The 19,871-nt window shown below is 42.5% G+C and overlaps 2 protein-coding genes across 16 annotated transcripts in view; one reads left to right on the forward strand and one right to left on the reverse strand.

Moving 5' to 3' along the window:
• The window catches only part of LOC114641379 (ICOS ligand-like), a 263,459-nt gene that overhangs the window by 43,091 nt on the left and 200,497 nt on the right, over positions 1-19,871 (reverse strand). For 2 of the 12 annotated variants that reach the window (XM_051925900.1, XM_028790435.2), the window contains 2 exons: positions 16,417-16,710; positions 15,519-15,677 (listed from right to left, as the gene is read on the reverse strand). The exons of 2 other annotated variants lie outside the window; for them this stretch is intronic. In XM_051925900.1, the coding sequence (XP_051781860.1) occupies positions 15,519-15,677; positions 16,417-16,710 (453 nt within the window). Of the gene's footprint in view, positions 1-7,573; positions 12,259-14,978; positions 15,426-15,518; positions 15,678-16,416; positions 16,711-19,871 lie in introns of those variants that run through there. 8 more of the 12 variants (XM_051925899.1, XM_051925897.1, XM_051925903.1 and 5 more) reach the window with 7 other exon arrangements.
• LOC114641380 (uncharacterized) overlaps positions 1-19,871 on the forward strand; it is a 261,003-nt gene that overhangs the window by 7,249 nt on the left and 233,883 nt on the right. The gene's annotated exons all lie outside the window — the stretch shown is intronic.

Genomic DNA, 19,871 nt, shown 5'->3' on the forward strand with positions numbered 1-19,871 from the left:
CATTATTTGAATTATCTGAGCATACAAGTCGGTCACATTTTATCTTCCAAATCTTAAGATTATCTAAACATTCATAAGGAAGACAAAGCACATTCACTGTGTGCTGAAATGAAGAAGAGACGAAAGTGCAAAGGAAGATTTACAGACGACACACACAAGTGGAGCTTCTTCATTTCATTCAGTTCCTGATTATTAGGCTGTGACGTTGGTACCCTGCTGTCCCTTCATATATTTAAATATTTATCATTTTATTTGTATTATTTGAAGAAAACAACATTCCATACAATCATGTCAAACTTAACAAACCAAAATTTAGAAAGAAGAGAAGATCAACAGCAAGTGCAAATCTATAAAAAGAAAAAGAGAAGAATATCCTTTATCTGTTATAAATGCTTATTCTAAGATTTGATTACTTAGATCTTGCCATATTTTAAAAAACGTTTTGAACAGATCCTCTATGTGAGAATTTTTTAGTTTCAAATAGTAGAGAACATCCGTTATCCTCTGACTTATAACAGGTAGGGCCGCGATTCGTCCAGTACAGCAAGATAAGTCTGTGTGCTCGTAGTGTGGAACTTGTCCTTCTACACTTGAAGTCCATCAGGGAGTCCACCAGTCACGGCTGTTAATGGGTTAGGAGTGACTGTGACACCGAGGCTGTCTGATAGCCCAGAATGTTGTTAATTTGGTGCACGTCCAGGACATGAGGCCCAGTGAGGCTGGAGCTCGACTGCAACGTTCACAAGTTGGATCTTGGGTTGGATACATTTTGGATTGTTTTAAGTGAGATACATGAGCTCAATAAACGATTTTAAGTTGGATGACTGAATACTTTTTATAATATGCAAAGACATTATCGATAAACAATTCTCTAAGTATTTTAATCTCTGACATTTTCCAAACATTTAATTCTGTTTAGGCCAGAGAAGGTAGAAAGAGGTGATAATTATTTAAAAGTGCAACAGATAAGAACTTCTTACATTGGTTCAATATTATAGATAGATAGATAGATAGATAGATAGATAGATAGATAGATAGATAGATAGATAGATAGATAGATAGATAGATAGATAGATAGATAGATAGATAGATAGATAGATAGATAGATAGATAGATAGATAGATAGATAGATAATTTATTAATCCCAAGGGGAAATTCACATACATATACATATTCTAAGTGAGTAACGACAGTTGAATTATTAGTTTATTGATGATAATTTGTATTTTCTGGGCCACAGAGCAGGGCATATAAAGAAGTACAGCAAGATTTGATTTCTACTGCAGACCAGGCTCGTGTATATTCATCAGTTTATGTTGATTTCATGCCCTTATAGCTTGTATATTAGCCACCCAGTATTAAAAGTGAAAGTTAGGTGGTGCCATGCCACCTTCTGCTTTTTGTCTTGTGGATGCTTGGACTTTTCAAATTCCAAATTAAACAAGGTTATAATTGTGTCTAATTTCTTAAAGAATGATTTGTTAATGTATATGGAGATTCTCTGAAATAGAAATACAGTAGAAGCTTGGGAAGGATGTTCGTCTTGACAGTAGAAATTCCCCATGCGAGTGTGAGATGGAGGGTAGACCATCTGTTCACATCTTCTCCTCCCAGGTGGTGCAGTGGTAGTGCTGCTGCTTTGCAGTAAGGAGACTGTGGAAGATTGTGGGTTCACCTCACTGTGTGGATAGTGCTTTGAGTACTGAGAGAAGCGCTATATAAATGTAATTTATTATTATTGTTTAACTTTTTCATTACATACAGTACCATATGATCTGCAGACAGTGATATTTTCTCTTTATCTCTGATTCACTTTGAAAGAGAATGGCTGATGGCTCAACGACAACTGCAAAGAGCAATGGTGACAGGGGGCATCGAGTACCACGTTCTAGTCTGAAGTACTGGGAGATAATGTTGTTAATACAAACTGAGGCTTCTGGACTGGTGTTGAGTAGTTTGATCCATGTGCACATGTCCAGGCCAAACCCAAATTTGTGCAATGTGGTGAATATTTAGTTCCATTCCACCATATCAAATGCTTTTTCTGCATACAAAGATAATAAGATCTCCAGGGTGTTAAATTTAATGGGTGAGTATATTACATTAAACAATCGTCAAGTATTAGAAGCTACATGTCTGCCTTTAGTAAATCCTGTTTGGTCTTGTGATATCACTGAAGGAAGCAGTTTCTCAGTCCTTACTCAGTCCTTTGAGCTAGAACTTTGGAGAACATCTTAACATCGTTAGAATGTCAGAAGGGAAATTTGTCTTTATGATGCACGTTGTAGTAAGTCTTTATTTTTGTTTGGAGAGATGCTAATTAATGCTTGGTGGAAACTTTGAGGTAGAAGTTTGTTTGTCTCTGTCCTCTCTAAACGTTGTTAATAGTAGTGGAGAATTATTTCTATGTTTAGAATATGATCTTTGTTTGTACCGTAAATCTTGCCAATCTGACTTTTAATATTAAGTAAACTCACATCTGTCACAAATTCAGTAAACGTCATCTCCTAGTAATGTGGGGGTCCACGTCTCAACACTACAGAGGATGTGGGCAGCTCTTACACTCGACGTGTTTTTATAATTGTAGACGGTGTGGTGAATGTGTTTTACTTGTGTGGAGTGCGGGTACAAACCGTCTGAGCGCTTGTGAGACACAAACAACATCTGTGCTGAACCTCTGGGAAGATTTAATTATACTTTATATTGTCAAAAACTGTGAACTGGGAGGGACTGACACCCCAACCGTGGCTTCATCCACTTTTCCTCTGGCGCTCCCAGTACAGACCTGAGCATCACACCACAATGAACTGAATGAGCAGAATGTAAAATGGACAGACATACGGACACACGTAAAATAGTGAAATTCTATTCTATACAATCGCCTGTAAAGTCCTGTCATATTAAAGCATTCCAAGCGCCATTCTGACCGGTTTACATCACAGGAGTTAAAGCACAGGAGTTGTCTAATTTAAGAAAAGCCAAACATTTGATTGATCACTTTGTGATATTTTAACCTCTCAGTTTAATCTGGGGCGGCATGGTGGCTCAGTGGTAGTGCTGCTGCCTCACAGTAAGGAGACCCAGGATTGCTTCCCAGGTCCTCCCTGCGTGGAGTTTGCATGTTCTCCCCGTGTCTGCGTGGGTTTCCTCCGAGTGCTCTGGTTTCCCCCACAGTCCAGAGACATGCAGGTTAGGTGCATTAGCGATCCTAAATTGTCCCGTGTGTGTGTGAGCCCTGCGGTGGGCTGGCGCCCTGCCTGGACAATTTATGTCTACTGGTTATCAGTCAGTTGCTGTTTTCAGGAAGATGAACGTGTAGTTTACGTATGGGGGTCTCTCCCTCTATCTACCTCTCTGTCTCTGTCTGTCTCTTCAGGTTTGTTTCCTGTCTTTCGGCCTGTTGTTGGCTGGGATTATAATAATAATAATAATAATAATAATAATAATAATAATAATAATAATTCATGACATTTATATGGCGCTTTTCTCAGTACTCAAAGCGCTATCCACACCGGGAGGAACCGAACCCAAAATCTTCCACAGTCTCCTTACTGCAAAGCAGCAGCTCTACCACTGCACCACCTGTGAGGATTGGCTCCAGCAGACCCCGTGACCATGTAGTTAGGATATAGCGGGTTGGCTAATGGACGGATGGATGTAATCTTTTATTAAATATAAAAAAAACCACTAAAAGATCTCATCAGAGTTTCTTTTGTGTTCCAACACTTCAAAATGAAAATGTTCTTCTTTTTTAATAGAAAACCAAACAACAAAGTCCTCTGCCACAGAGAATGTCACCTGTGTCATCTGCCACCAAGGTAAGTCACTGGGGCTGCATGACATTGTCATCTATCTATCTATCTATCTATCTATCTATCTATCTATCTATCTATCTATCTATCTATCTATCTATCTATCTATCTATCTATCTGTCTTCACCTGTCTAAGCTTCGTCTGAATGTCAGCATCCTCGACTCATCATTTGTAAAGTAACACTCGACTGGCACGTTTCTTGAGAAGGCTGTTTCATTTTGGCCATTTTTGAAATGAGAGCTGAATGTCAGGACCTTACAATCCAAATGAACCGAATAACAGGTGTCAGTGGTGGGAATGCAATTTCACAGGTTTCTCTAATAACATCACGTAAACTTGATTAATGAAAGAAGCTGAGGGAGTCGACCATTAGGACATTGCAGGAATCCTGTGATGAAAAATCCGTCTCTTCACACAGCAATAGCCACACTAGTGACATCTTGTTTGTATTTTAAAAGCAACTCAGTGATATCTTGAATATAAAGTATCAGTTTCTTTCAATAACATGAATGTCTCTTTTAATTCTCTTTGTATCACAAGCAGACCCCTCTGTACAGACGACTTTCTCTCTAAAGCCCTGTGTCTTCTCTCTTTCAGATGTGATGCTGTATAAATATTTGACCGTCACACTAGCTGTGACTTTGGGCCTCGGGCTGCTGGTTGCTTCATATTTGAAATCCAAAGGTAAGTTGAACGTTTAGAAAACAAGGACAGTGGCATTAGGGGTAATTAGGAATTACAGTGTCCTTGTGAGTCATTAAAATGGTCACCAGGAGGTTATAAAAACCACCAATGGAAATGCACCTCCATCACAGTGAAGGGGACTCGTCATTACCAGTGACAAATAAAGAGCGCTTGTAGTCCTGACAGTGACACATGCTGCAGTCTCACATGGCCAGATGTGCAGCACCCATGATACATCTGGAGACAGACATCAATGAATGAGGATGAACACTTCATGACAGCCACGGGGCTCTTGTCACGTCAAGGGGCTTTATTGTCATCCCACCATACTCTGTGCTGCAGCATACAGTGGCATGAAATATCAGGATACAGGACAAGTGGTCAAAAACTCTACTGTACTTAGTCAGTCAGTCATCGTCCACCCCGCTATATCCTAACTACAGGGTCACGGGGGTGTGCTGAAGCCAATCACAGCCAACACAGGGCACAAGGCAGGACACAAACCCCGGGCAGGGCGCCAACAGCCCACCACAGGACAAGTGGTACTTAGTTAAATACTAAATACGAGTTAAGTGCATAAGTAGTAATGGTGTCTGAAATACTGTAGACAGTAATCAATGAATAATAACAATACAACTAAACACAACAGCAGTGATAAGTGTAACAAACGCACTACATATAAATTCACTACTAGGGGCAGACCTGAGGGCAGGGGGGCAGCACAGAGTTCAGAGTCCAAACCGCCAAGACATCCGGACCTCCAGTGTTGCCCAATAGATAGAAAGGCAGGGGTTATGACAGCTGAATGGTCTTTGGCTGAAATATCCCCCAGAAGATCACATAAATTCATATCACGTGTGTGGAGATAATGTTACATGTGTTAGAAATAAAGAAAGGAGAGCCCACTCTGTTAGAGCGGACTGCACTTTGGCACTGGAAGTCACCACTGGGCAGACGTCACCAATACTGTCACTCACAGCTACAATGACACTGTCGGAGACAATGTGACACTCAGAGAGCTGGCAGGCACATTCACAAGATGGTGAACTCAAGAGCGCCTTCAACCTAAGTGGTGTGCCAGGTCAGAGGAGGTGATGAGACCTCCGGAGCTGATAATGCAGTCAGCCCACCTGAAGATGAACCAAAGAGCGGATATCAGGCTGCAGAGCGTCCACCATCAGATGGTGCGTCTTAATGAAGAACTAAAGGAAGTTAATATGAACGTTGGTCCCGCCACACCACACCAGCGTGTATACGCAGACCACAACGCTGAATCAAACGTCATTCTTATGTCATCTACTAGGAGAAGTGACCATCAGTGTCACCTGAACAAATTCAGTACATGTTCCTGGCCATCAAGAAGTTTTCTAACGCTGATTCACTTGTGTTTTTGGCTGTGGCCCCCAAGGATGTCCAGTGCAAGGACAGAAGGACATTGGAGGTGTTTTTAGAAAGAAGCAGATTTTTACTTTTACAAAATCTCAAGTAGATTCAGATTTAATGACAATAAAAGTTAACCAGTTACTGAGCTCTAGCAAAAGGAAAGAACTGGGAGTGGCGGCCCATCTTTTTAAGCAGAGAATAAATAAAAGTGTCCTTCTCGTCATTTTCCTTTTCTGTTATTTCTTCACAGATCACATTCTCTACCCAAGCCATACAGACAAGCAGTTAGATATCCTTTCAATCGTTTCTCTTTATCTCTGAAGTGTAATGAATGAGCAGTTTGAGGTCACAGCCAGTTCACAACTTAACATCTGCCCTCATCTCTGATGAAGAGAGGGGACTGGATGAGGTGACTGTCCTTTTAAACCTGACTCTGACATGGTGACATCTCTCTGTAATGAGCACGGCCTTTTTAAAGCAGTTTGCTTGTTTCTACTCATCAGGGTCTCCTGCATCTTATTTTCTGTTCAAATTTCATCCATTTTGTTAGCTCACCTATTAGCCAACCTCAGTGGGCAGCCCAGGACAGAATGCCTGTCTTTGGAAGGCACACTCATACACCCCTCCCCCCACACCCCATTTAGCTAACACTCATACACACAGGTGGGAGATTCAACCCCACCATGTCCTGTCCGCTGTATTCATTTTACAGTCACAGAGTCGCCACATCATTTGCTGTTAGAATCAGAGACAAAGAAGGAGATGGGTCTCCATCACAGAATGGACTGATGTGACACAGAGACCCCAGTTAATGATACTGGAGGACACACGAGAACCACACTGACAGTAACTGGGGAATGAGCCCACATCACTGGAGCTCAGAGGCTGCTCTGTGGTGCCACCATGATTCACATTTCACGCTGAGTGACTGCCTACAGTGGCGGAAAAACATAAAAAATCTATGACAAAATGAAGACCCGCAGCAGCATTAGTTCTGAGTTTTTAATATCCTGTTTCAGGTTGTAGAGAATGTACTCTATGTAGCTGGAGATAAACCAAAACCAATGAAGATAAACAAACGGAACATCCTGATTTTACTCAACGTTCACCAGTCTATAAAATGAAGCCAATTTAGGGCAGAGGGCCATACGGTCAAATCTCATTAATGATTTTTTGACTGTAAATCACAAGGTGGCTACGCAGATTGCATTTTCTTTGTTCTTTATTTTAATTTCTAATTGTGTTTCTCATTTATCTCAGCCCCCCTACCTGCTCTTGGTTTACGACACGTCTCGTCTCTTTGTCCCTTGTTCCTTTCCCCACTTTTGGTCCTTTAGGCTCTCAGGTGTTGTCCTGACTGAACCAGCAGTGACCTGAGAGGTTTAATGAAGACTCCCGTCAGCTCCTCTTTGTTCAGATGTTTCAGACACACATGGCTGCTCTTCAAATTCCATCTTTATGTCTTTTTTGCATTTCTTTTTTTGTGTGTTTTTTTATTTTTTTGTGTCTACGCTTATTAAGTTATGTTTCATGTCAAGGAGCCTTTGTTCTTTAAGGCGACTCCTTCTGGGTGCAGATCTGTCATGGCCTGGAGAGTTCTGAAGAGCCAAGTCCCAGAAACAATCAAACAGCCCCACAAGTGGAAGGATCTGTCAACCTTCAGCTCAAAGTAAAAAAGTGAAAACAAAGAATCTTTAAAAATAAAAATATTTATTTTCCAAAAATGCTCTGCAACAAGGAAGCTCTGAAGAGCACAAGAGGCAGTTGCCTTAAACAGTAAAGGCCATCCAAGGCAAACAAATCCCAAAAACACAAACCCAGAAGGCAAAGTGAAAAGCAGAGCATCGACATCAAACAATCACAAGAAGTCACCAACACCGCTAAGCACATTCAATGAACCACAAGGGACTGAGGGGGCCGTCAGCCTTTATTGGGCTAAGGGTTGAGATCCTTCTCTTTCTGTCACGTTAAGTGGTCTTTTAACCATTTGGATTATTTGGATTGTTTTTGGCTGTGCAATCAGCATTCCCATTCATTCCAAAGGGTTGACATCAGGGCTTTGTGTGGGCTGCTGGAGTCTCTCCATGTCTTTTGTGGACTTGCTTATTATGCTGGAACAGAAAAGGGTTTTCCCCAAACTGAAGAGCACAACTGTCTCAAATGGCTTTGTCTCTTGTAGTATAACCAGCTGCCTTTCACTGGAACCAAAGGGACCAAGTCCAAACCCTGCCATTATCACTCCTCCTCCACCAGATTTGATAGTAGACGTCATAAGATCTGAAAGGTAATGCTCTCCTAGCATCACCAAACTTGGATTTGTCCATCAGACTGCCAGGTAGTGGAGTGCAACTCCTCACTCCAGAGTGAAATGGCAGGAGGCCAGTTTTATAGCAGTAAACCCATTTGTGAATGTCCTGATGCCATAGAGAAGGGATTTGTGTGGGCTCTGTGAGTCTGTGTGGTCTACCACTTCATGGCTGAGCTGCTGCTCCTTCATGCTCTTACTTCACAATAACAGCAGGTACAGTTGACCGGGGCAGACTGGAACCAAAGGTGGCATCCTGAACTCACTGAGCTCTTCAGTAAGAACAAAACTACTGGCAGTGCTCATCAATGGAGACTGCAGGGCTGTGTGCTGACTTGGGTTAGTGGAGCTCTACCAGTTCAGGATCTCTGCTTGTTTAGGCTTCATTTTCATGTTTCATCTGTTTAAATTGCTTTTGATGTGTTTATAATAATAATAATAATCACTTATATGATGTTCAGGTCTGTGTAATTCTGTTTCTCTGTGGAAGTCCGCGGTCTGTTGTGTCTTTGTGCTTTATGGGTGGCTCCCCAAGAGGCTCAAAGTGCTTCACAGAGTCTCAGAAGAACTGCCGGGCATTGAATACAAAAATATCTGATATAATCTACTCTGTCTATATGTATAAAATCCTAAGTCTAAAAGTGCAACGATTTTGTGCAATGATTTTATGTGATGTTTTTATGTTACGTTTTTTGTCACACTTTAAATCTGGCTTGTTTTAAAACCTACATATATATGTTTGGTATCATTCTTTTCAGAATTTATCGAACTTTAATGTGATACTGTTAGATTTCCAGATTCTTATTCCCTTTTTAAATTATAAACTAAAAATTATCAAGAGCTCAGTCCTGTGAGACGAGATTTAACCACGCACAGGGCCAGAAATAAAAGACAAAGAGTAGGACAGCTGCTGTACAGGCCTTTAAATGTTCAAAGCACCGCGCGAAATGCAGATCACACGGCACAGCAGCAGCAGCAAACCAGCAGCTGATCGAGCAAAGAGGGGATAAAAAAACTATTTGTTTCCCATTGTAACACTGTTTTAAGAGGGGTTTCGGAGGAGTGACAGGGTCTCCTTGGGGTGCGTTCAGCCCCCTCTTCACAATACGAGTGGCAGAGACACAAAGTGGCTGCGGGGGGGGGGGGGGTAGCTAGCAGGGGGTAAACCCTGTAGTACATAATAGAACTATAAACCAAAATAAAATGCAAAATGCAATACTAGAAGAAAACCATTAACAAATAGCATAATGTGTGACACAAACACAGAGGGAGGGGGTTCACTGAAGAAGGGTCAGAATGTCAATTGTCTCCATCAGGGGGCGCTTGTTCAAGGGAATTGTGTTCTTTATTGAAATACAGAACGTACTTGGACCTATATTATATACGTTACGTTCCAGAGCCCCCCGCGATAGGTGAAAATCCGCGAAGTAGCGACCTATATTTATTTTATTATTTATACATATTTTAAGGCTTTATAAACCCTTCCCACACTCTTATAAACCTTTCTCACTCTCTTGTTAACCTTTCCCACACTCTTATAAACACTTCCTATGCTCTTAAACACTTTCTACATTCTTAAACACCTCAGACCAACACTGCACACTGCACGCAGCGATCAGACGTCAATGTGTCTGCACTCGATTTGTGAAGGGGGGCAGCTGAACTCACGCTGAGCAGAAATGGACTTTGTGCTGCTTCTGCCAAAATGCCTGCTTGTCGATCTGCCCGTTTGGAAGGAGGAGGAGGAGTGTGTGTGTGTGTGTGTGTGTGTGTGTGGGTGTGGGTGTATGAGGGTTGAACGCACCTTCGCTCAAACCCCCCCTCCCCGGAAGCGCAGTAAGCTCCTGCCACTTCGCATTGTCAAGGGGGTGGGGAGCAGAATGAGCGCTAAGGAGAAGTGGACTTTGTGCTGGCTTTGTGCTGCTTGTCGCTCTGCGTGTCAATAATTTAAAAGCCTGTACATCACCAATTTTCCTGTCTCACTGTCTTGTCTTGCGTGAAGTTAAAATGTTTTATAATAGTGAGATGTTACTCATATCCTTAGCCCGACATCCATATGTCATATGTGTTAACAAAGTGTGTTTTATAAGTTTACATGTGTTTAAAGCATGTGGGATGGGTATTTTAAGGCTTAAACTATAAAAATGTTTATTTATATGGTCTTTCTATATCGCGGATTTTCTCCTGTTGCTGATGGGTCTGGAACATAACTTCCGCGATAGGCGGGCAATCACTTGTATTTAAAAACCCGCAAAGTCGTGAATCCGCGAAAACTGAACCGCGAAGTAGCGAGGGATTACTGTATATATATATATATATATATATATATACGCTCCTTCGGTAACCATGGTGGAAATAACCAGACAAGAGAAATAAGGTACAAAAGGAAATACAGTATACAATGTAGTCTAATCATTTACACACACACTAGCTCTGTAAGCCCCTGCTGTAAAAAGCCCAGACTCCTAGAATCCATGGATTCTGCAACTTCAATTAATCAATCGCATTGGTTGTGCATTAGCAGGTAAGAGAGGTTCTCTCTCCTCGCCTCCATTGTCTATAAGCGGCTAAGCGAGGTTCTCTCTCCTCAGAGGTTTCGTTTTTCAGATGTGCATGCCTCGCTTGATATTAGCGACTAAGCGAGTTTCTCTTTTCTCAGGTTTCACTTTGGCGACAGAGCCGCTTTCTTTGAGCTTCATGCTGTAGCCTTGCACTTCCGGGCCAGACAGACACACACACTTCCATGCATAGACATTTTAAATATAAGATATCCAGGCCAAAAAAAAGCCATTGGAACCATACAATCATCCTCCAGTTCTTCAGTGAGAGCTCTGATGATTGTATGTTCAGTTCGGCGAAGTGTAGGTGGCATACTTTTTGCAGATGGCTTCTGGCTTCTAGAAAGACCATCACCATTAAATACTCGCACTATTTGCATAGTCATTGAGCTTTTTATGAAATATGCCAGGTATGGGTAACTACCACCTGAACCACCTTATTGATGGACTTTGCTCTTCTAAGACCCAAATAGTGTCTTTTTTGTCTCTCTGTGCTCAGTGGACCTGCTCTAATCACCCATGGCCTCTGTCTGAAAGTGAAGATTGAGGCCTGAGATGATGGGTCAGACCTGCTTTAATCAACCAAAATCCCTGCCTGAAAGAACCGTCCTTACATCAACTGCATTAGGTTATCACTCAACTTCTTCAATTCTGGTTACATTAGTTCAACGCCTTCCTGACGAGTTTTGTGTGTTGTCTTAAAAGAATTAATTCAGTTGGCTGATCTCATTAATTTGTGGAGATCTGGACGCTATAAAGATGAAGTCACCTATGTCACCCATAGAGCTCAGGTTAGTGTGGAGCACAAGAAGATTTCCAGAATTGGTGGACCTTAGTGGGAGAACAGCAGCGAAGTGACAGAGGAGATTTCTGATGTTTTGTTTAGTACTAGAGTGTTGTACCGTGTTAGCCATTATAAATGTAGAGAAAATGTTTTGTAGACATTACTAGTTGCTTAGCCAGCTCCTCAATATGGGCCTGTGGCCAGGCTGAAGCTAAGGTGGGGTTCTGGCCTGCTTCCTAGCTTCTTTTGGGGGGGCTCATCATAATATGACTGAAAGAATCTCTGCAGATCAGGACAGCTTGATGCATCTTAACAATGAAACACCTGAACTCCGTGATTTGGAGGGCTGTCCACATGCCTTTGGCTGTAAGCTTTGAAACTTTTTCATTTGCTATCCTTTGTTTAACACTAGAATCTTTCAAGCCTACAAACATTTTTGTTGTTCCGGACCACCTTAATGTATTTCAAAATATCATTCTGTATAAGTCATTGCTAGAAAAACACCTCTGCACAGGCTGCGTGCTGCCGACTGACACGTCTGCGAAGAACATTCTTGACATTTAAGTTCATTCCTTAAAAACTGTCGACTCATTCACCTTCCAGTCAACTTGATCAGTGCAAATTCAAATTTGTCCAAATGAAGACAAAGTGCTTCAGATTCACTTGTGTGCTCCTCAGGCGCTCATTTGAAACTCCTCAATGCCAACACTGTGGTCTCAGCACAAGTCAATCTACACAAAGCAAGAAAATAAATTTAAAAAGTTAGTTAACAATCAAAATAAATCATCTTCAGAAAACAGCAAATGTGCCTTTCATAAACTTCCTTCTAAATGGCAGTGGCTGTCCACAGAGAGCGCCATTTTGTGACTCCACTCAAACACACTTCGGTGAGGTTCACTCCATGACACGAGCGTTTGCTCCCAATTCCCATAAATCTTCCATCCTAAATGCACTTCCCTTTCATTTCCACCATCGCTCCGAAATACACAAACTTTCATGAGATGCCAAGTCTACAAGTGGTTGTCATTGTGTGTGTAGCACCAGGATGCCAAAATACAGAGGAAGACCTCTTCAGCACAAATGACACAACGATGGCACAGGTCAGGGGCCGAGCCAAAGAAACAAAGGAGAAAAACTACACTGATAGTCAGCAGGTGGCAGGAGTGGGCACAAGAGCAGTGCCAGGGGGATGTCAGTGCCAAGTTGAACCTCAAGATGGTTAACCAGAAGGAGACAAAGACAACAAAAAAAGAGGAGAATGGAGGGAGGTCATTAGTGGAGTCCCTCAGGGGTCTGTCCTTGGACCCTCATTAGTTTTTCCGATTTATATAAATGCCATTCATTCTGGTGAACTTGTCAAATTCACAGATGACACTAAAAGTGGAGGGATGGCAGACACACAGGAGGCAGCAATAAAAATTATAAAGACCAGGACAAGCCTCAGAACTGGAAGAGCACTTAGAAAATGGAGTTGAATATAAAAAAGTGTAAAGTGCAACACGTGGGCAAAGGGCACATCAATTATAAATACAAGATGGGAGACACCGAGCTACAGCAAGAGACCTCTGAAAAGGGTTTAGTGTTTATGCTGACACAACATCTTCATCATCTAAGCAAAGTGAAGAAGTGATTAAAAAGGCAAATAAAATGTTAGGTTATATCATAAAATCTGTGGAATATAAGTCAAGGGACACAACACACTAGTGAGACCACATCTGGAGCACCGTGTGCAGTTCTGGTCACCACACTACAAGAAAGACACAGCAACACTTGAAGCTGTGAAGAGAATAACAACCAGGTGCATCATGGGATTTAAGAATAGATACTACACTTGATCTTAGCCAAAGGGCCAAGAAGCACGTGTCCCATATGGTCGGGCAGTTAGAATTCCTGGTTTTCACCCAGGTGGCCCAGTTTGACTCCAGGTATGGTAAAGCTATTCCAACCCCTCATCAGTATCACAGCTGTGTTCTTCATCCTGCTCTGCCTTCCCACATCTTGGCAGGTGTAGTGATTAAGGCTTGGGACTTTAAACCCTGAGGCTGCAGGTTCAAATCCCACAACTGACACTGTGTGACCATCAGCAAGTCACTTCACCTGCCTGTGCTCAAAGTGTGGAAACGTAACGTTTCATACGTGGGGAAACATAATCAATTGTATCATAAATGTTGTAAGTCTCGTTAGATGAAGACGCCATTCTAAATGTAAACTTAAGGACGTGTCCTACTGTGACAGACTAAGAGAATTAAACCTGTTCAGTCTGAGCAGAGAGCACTGTGTGGTGGCCTAATCCAGGTCTTCAAAGGCACTGATGAAGTTGATCCAACAGAAATCTTACAGCTTAATGGTGAATCTCGTACTCAAAGACCTCAGTGGAAGTGCATTTAGGACTGGAGACAGGAAGCACATCTTTGTGCAAACACTTGTGGTAATCTGAAAAAAAAACTACTAAGACATGGAGATGAAGCTGAAACCTTGAAAACCTATAGGAAGGATCTGGATGAGATACTGAGACAGCTGAACTATTAGCTAACTAAACAAGCGAGGTGTGAATGGTTGCCTCTACTTTGTCAAAGGCTCTTATTACTGAATAACCAAGAAACAGTTCATCTCAGGAGAGAATAAGGAAAGTGTGTCAAGATGTCAGACGTTCTGCTGGCCAAGAGAAAGCACCTTATGTTCCCTAAGCAGGAAACCTAGGACGGTGCTGCCCTTAGAGGTAGGAGGTTGGTATTTTCTCTGTGGCACATTGGATGGCAGCACACACAAAGACTGGCAATGTGGTGCTTAAAAGGCCTGGTACTTTGAGGACTAATGCAGGTCAGGAATGCAGGGACAGCTGGGGTATAAGAAGGGTTTTGCCAAGACATTTAAAGTACCAGAGCCACAATGAGACTGTGATTAGGAGGACAGTTGGGGCAACAACTCACTGGCAGGAGGATGAGAGCTCAGGGTCACAATAGCAGAGAATGAGAGGGGTGAAGAGGTGAGCCCCTCAGGCAGACGGGCCAAGGCCTGTGTTGTCATCTTCTCTTGTACTTTATTTAATTTAGGATAACAAATATGCCCTTCTTTGAGTGACCTGAGTCGTGGTATTAACCCAGGGTTAGAGTGACGCTATGAGGACATGTTTGTTTCACACAGCATTACATAACGTGTCCTATTAGAGAAAAATGGGCAATGAGAAGTGGAGCTAAGTGGAAAATGAAATGTGCTGCTATAATGACTTTAATATCATTAGCAGCTTTACTTCCTAGGCTCAGGTTTTACGATTACACCATGTTAGTGGTTCAGAAAGTCCATCTTAAGTTCGCATGCAGATACCAAAACTGCAATACAATAAAACACAAAAAACACAATCGACGGACTGAAGATGGAAACTCCAAAGCTGTCTATGCAGACACAGACTCAGTTTGTCTTTAATAAATTGGAGGTTGATATTTAAAGTTACCTTCTTTCACATTCTCAGAGCTGTTCAGCTATTCAGGGTTGTCCTTGTTTGTGTTTGCTGCAGTGGAGCTTCAGATTCCTCGTCTTTGTTTGTTACTGAAAGAAAATTCATGAAAATGTGTTCAGATGGCTGGACAGTCAGAACAGTGACATTCTGAGATGAAGACGTGTAAAGAGTGCAGGCAGGAGATGAGAAATTCAAACCATAACAGCAACAGTGGACAGAACACAGAGTGAAGAAAAGAAAGAAATTTGACGACGTCAGCCTTGTGACTTTGTGGAGCTCCTAACATTTGTGTGTCCTGTGATGTCCTCCAGTGGCTGGTGGTGAATCCTTTACCATCTTGTAGGCTGCACCAACAGTAAGCTGTGCTGGGACAAAGGAGGACAGACATACAGACAGAGAGACACTGCAGACGTGTGAGGACTTCACCTCACAAAAGAGCAACTTTAAAAGAATGAGGACATCTTGGACACACAAATGATAAACAACAAGTGATGACATGGCAGCCTATCAGCTCAGTGTTTAAGTTTGACATACCTGGTGTTCTAGGACGTTGATGTTTCCTCTTCCTCCTCTTTAACACCACAATCACTACAATCAGCAGCCCCACCAGCACAACCAGCACTGCCACTACCACAACTACCACCTTGGTGCCTCCGCTCACTCCGTTTGACTGTTTCTCAGCTTTCATCAGATCTGTAAATCAAAGACAAAGATGAAATGCTCGACAATTTGAAACGTTAACTCAAACAGCTGCTTATAATCTGACGAGTAATTAATTATCTTTCATTCTTAAAGGCAGGTGTCCAGAGCCCGGCTACCCGACTCAGTCTGCAGATGACCGTAATGGTGGCCACACATGTTTATGGCAGTCCAGTTCTTTATGTTTGCCTTTGTCTCATTGGACTTGTGTTTTAATTTGACTGCTTGCTCCACAGACTGAGCTCAGAATGGTTTTATGTTCATCAGGTTCTACTTTGTTTTCTTCATGTTTTAACAAAGCCATACTTTTACATGTGCTACGTTTGAATTTAGTGATGAGTGTAATCTACACATACATTTGTTTGAGTTCTGCTTACTGCATGCCAACAGCACTACAACTGTGCCAATGCCCCGCTCTATGTCTATAAAGTTAAATAACTAAATAACTAAACAAATTAATAACTGCATTGTGGGATGTGACAAAGAACAATAACAACATGGCATGTGAGTGTGTTCCATGTGTTCATGTGAGTTGCCCAAAGTGCATTCTTTCCTTCAGTTGTGCTCATGTCACTTGTACTTGTAAATGTCAGCTGCTGGTGACAATAGTTGACGTAACTTGTGATAAGTAAAGGACGGACAATCTGCAGGTAGGTGTCACAATAAGTGGTCTTTCTTTATGGTGCAGATTTCCTAGTGCCTGCTTCTGTGCTTACACACAAGGTGAACTCACAGTGAATTTCAGCTGATGTTGTCTTCTCCCTCAGTCTCTCATTCTCGACGGTGCAGGTCACAGACACGTCTCCTGTCACATTCACAGTCAGGACGCTGGTCACATTGTACAGACCTCTGCTGTCGCGGTTCAGTATTGTGTTCACTCGTCTTGAGTTCTGAAGCAGCTCCTTATTCACAGACCACTGGACCTTTGGCTCAGGGAATCCCCCAGTAGACTTGCAGGTGAATATGACCTCACGGTCGTTAAACACTGGTGATGCTGGTCCTTGGACAACTGGGACAGAGTAATGACCTGAAGAGACACAAACACATTAAAAGGACCAAACCTGCAGTGAGACGTGTGTGTGACCTGCTGCTTCATCTCCTACAGTCTGGTGACACAGCTGACCTCATCAGACACACCGGACTAGACAGCGGCTCACTGGCGTCCCCAATTCCTCTTAGGACACACACTGACCATTAGATTTCAAAGGCCTTCACTGTACTGAAGTATCTGACAGCTCACTTAAGAACATTTCATTTATTTCATTTACCTTTTTAATTATGAAGCTGCATTCAAGAAAGCATTTCATTGATCAGATGCTCATACAATTAAACACAATAAGTTGGGCAGCTCGCCCTCCACAGCTTTTTCAGGCCAGGAAAGTTATGAAATGTTGTAGTGCTGCCCAAACCCACCGACTGTGAGGCAGACTACAGGCTCAGCACCCGTCTTTCAGAACATTCATTTTTATTACTTAATTGAGGTTCACCTGGGCACCTCACACTGCACCCCACTTCTCTTCTTCTCCCAGTAAGGCACACCAGTATGTCTTAAAACAGAATTAAACAAATGGTAAAATAATCAGCGCAGTATATTTCAGTAGTAAATGAAACAGAAAGACCAACAAATCTGAGGACCAACTATTTAAAAACTACAAGCAGCAAAAGGAATGAAAATGGCAGCCAAACCAGTGAAATCCAGTTCAGGGTTTGGGGGGGCCATGGCCTATCCTGGCAGCACTAGACAGAATGCAAGGGCATCAAATAAATGTTACAAAGAGTAAATAATAAAAACAAAAGGATGAATTAAAATCAACAGAAAAAAGAAAAATGTGTCAGATATAAGATAACATCCGACACAAACAGTGCTGAGCTCAACACGGCCATTCTGTATGTGGACCACTTCAGTGGCGAGTGGCACCGCTACTGTAATGTCCGAATATCTCAAAAGCCAAACAAGAACCACAACAGGGTGGAGTGTAAACAGCAGAAATAATGTGTGGCAGCACTAAAAACGCAGGGTCAGATATTAGAGAGTTTGTCACCAGCCAGCAACATAAACCGCTCCGCAGCCCCTCACTACACCGCCATTAGGCTTTATGTGAATGGGCTCTTAAAATTACTGAACCTCCAAACACCAGGTGGTGCTGTGGCAAAAAAATAAGCAGTTCACTTCCATCAATCATTTAACTTACGATTAAAATGTTTACAAATGCAAACTTCAATTTGTTGAATTCTCCAGTTGCTCAATGCAATTTCTTATCTAGCTTGTCATGTACAGTATTAGGGTTCACAGGAAAATTAATGGAAGGAATTATTAAGGATAAGATCAAGCAACACCTGGCAAGAACAGGAGTTATTAGGAACAGTCAGCATGGGGTGAGAAGAGGGAGGTCATGTTTTACTGACATGCTGGAATTCTATGAGGAGGCAACAAAAGAATACAATCAAAGTGGAGCTTATGATATTATTAATCTGGACTTTCAGAAAGCATTTGATGAGGTGCCACATGAGAGGGTGGGCATCAAAGTAAAAGAAGTGGCAGTTCAGGGTGATGTTTGTAGATGGGTGCAGAATTGGCTCAGACACAGGAAGTAGAGTGTGATGGTGAGAGGAACCTCATCAGAACTGGCCGATGTTAAGAGTGGTGACCAGCAGGGGGCAGTGCTAGGGCCGCTGCTATTTGTAATGTATATAAATGATTTAGATAGGAATATAAGTAACAAGCTGGTTAAGTTTGCAGATGATACCAAGATAGGTGGATTAGCAGATATCTTGGAATCCATTATATCATCACAGAAGGACTTGGATAGCATACAGGTTTGGGCAGATTTGTGGAGATGAAATTTCTGTCAGTAAATGTAAAGAATTCCACATAGGAAGTAAAAATGTTAGGTTTGAATACACGATGGGCGGTCAGAAAATCGAGAGTCCACCTTATGAGAAGGATTTAGGAGTCATAGTGGACTCTAAGCTATCGACTTCCAGACAGTGTTCAGAAGCCATTAAGAAGGCTAACAGAATGTCAGGTTATATAGCGCCTTGATGTGTGGAGTACAAGTCACAGGAGGTTCTGCTCAACCTTTATAACACACTGGTGAGGCCTCATCTGGAGTCCTGTGTGCAGTTTTGGTCTCCAGGCTACAAAAAGGACATAGCAGCGCAAGAAAAGGTCCAGAGAAGAGCGACTAGGCTGATTCAGGGCTACAGGGGATGAGTTATGAGGAAAGATTAAAAGAGCTGAGCCTTTACATCCATCCATCCATCCATTTTCCAACCCGCTGAATCCGAACACAGGGTCACGGGGGTCTGCTGGAGCCAATCCCAGCCAACACAGGGCACAAGGCAGGAAACAATCCTGGGCAGGGTGCCAACCCACCGCAGTGAGCCTTTACAGTTTAAACAAAAGAAGATTAAGAGGTGACATGACTGAAGTGTTTAAAATTATGAAGGGAATTAGTACAGTGGATCGAGACTGTTATTCTAAAATGAGTTCATCAAGAACACTGGGACACAGTTGAAAATTGTTAAGGGGAAATTTCACACAAACATTAGGAAGTTTTTCTTTACACAAAAAACGATAAACACTTGGAATAAGAGACCAAGTAGTGTGGTAGACAGTAAGACTTGAGGGACTTTCAAAACTCAACTTGATGTGTTTTGTAAGAAATAAGTGGATAGGACTGGCAAGCTTTGTTGGGCTGAATGGCCTGTTCTCGTCTAGAGTGTTCTAATGTTCTATTAACATTTATGGGTTTTATTGTTTTTGCTTATTATTTTGCACCTTTCTATTTATAACTGCTTCTGTAGCCGAGGATCGGACCGCCAAGGTCCCCGCCTTTGGCCACCACCCAACTCACACTGCACCCGACCTCTTTGGCCCCTCCCATAGGTGGTGAGCCCATGGGATGGGGGACCCACATTGCCTCTTCGGGCTGTGCCCGGCTGAGCCCCGTGGGTGCAAGCCCAGCCACCAGGCGCTCGCCATTGAGCCCCACCTCCAGGCCTGGCTCCAGATGGGGGACCCGGTGACCCGCGTCCGGGCAAGGGAAAATGTCGTCCAAAGTTTTTATTCATCACAGGAGGTTGTTTTGAACCGCACTTTGTCTCATCCCTCACCTAGGACCAGTTTGCCTTGGGTGGCCCTACCAGGGGCATAAAGCCCCAGACAACAGAGCTCCTAGGATCATT

This window comes from Erpetoichthys calabaricus, chromosome 4 (genome assembly GCF_900747795.2).
Source record: "Erpetoichthys calabaricus chromosome 4, fErpCal1.3, whole genome shotgun sequence".
In the NCBI taxonomy this organism is placed as follows: Eukaryota; Metazoa; Chordata; class Cladistia; order Polypteriformes; family Polypteridae; genus Erpetoichthys; species Erpetoichthys calabaricus.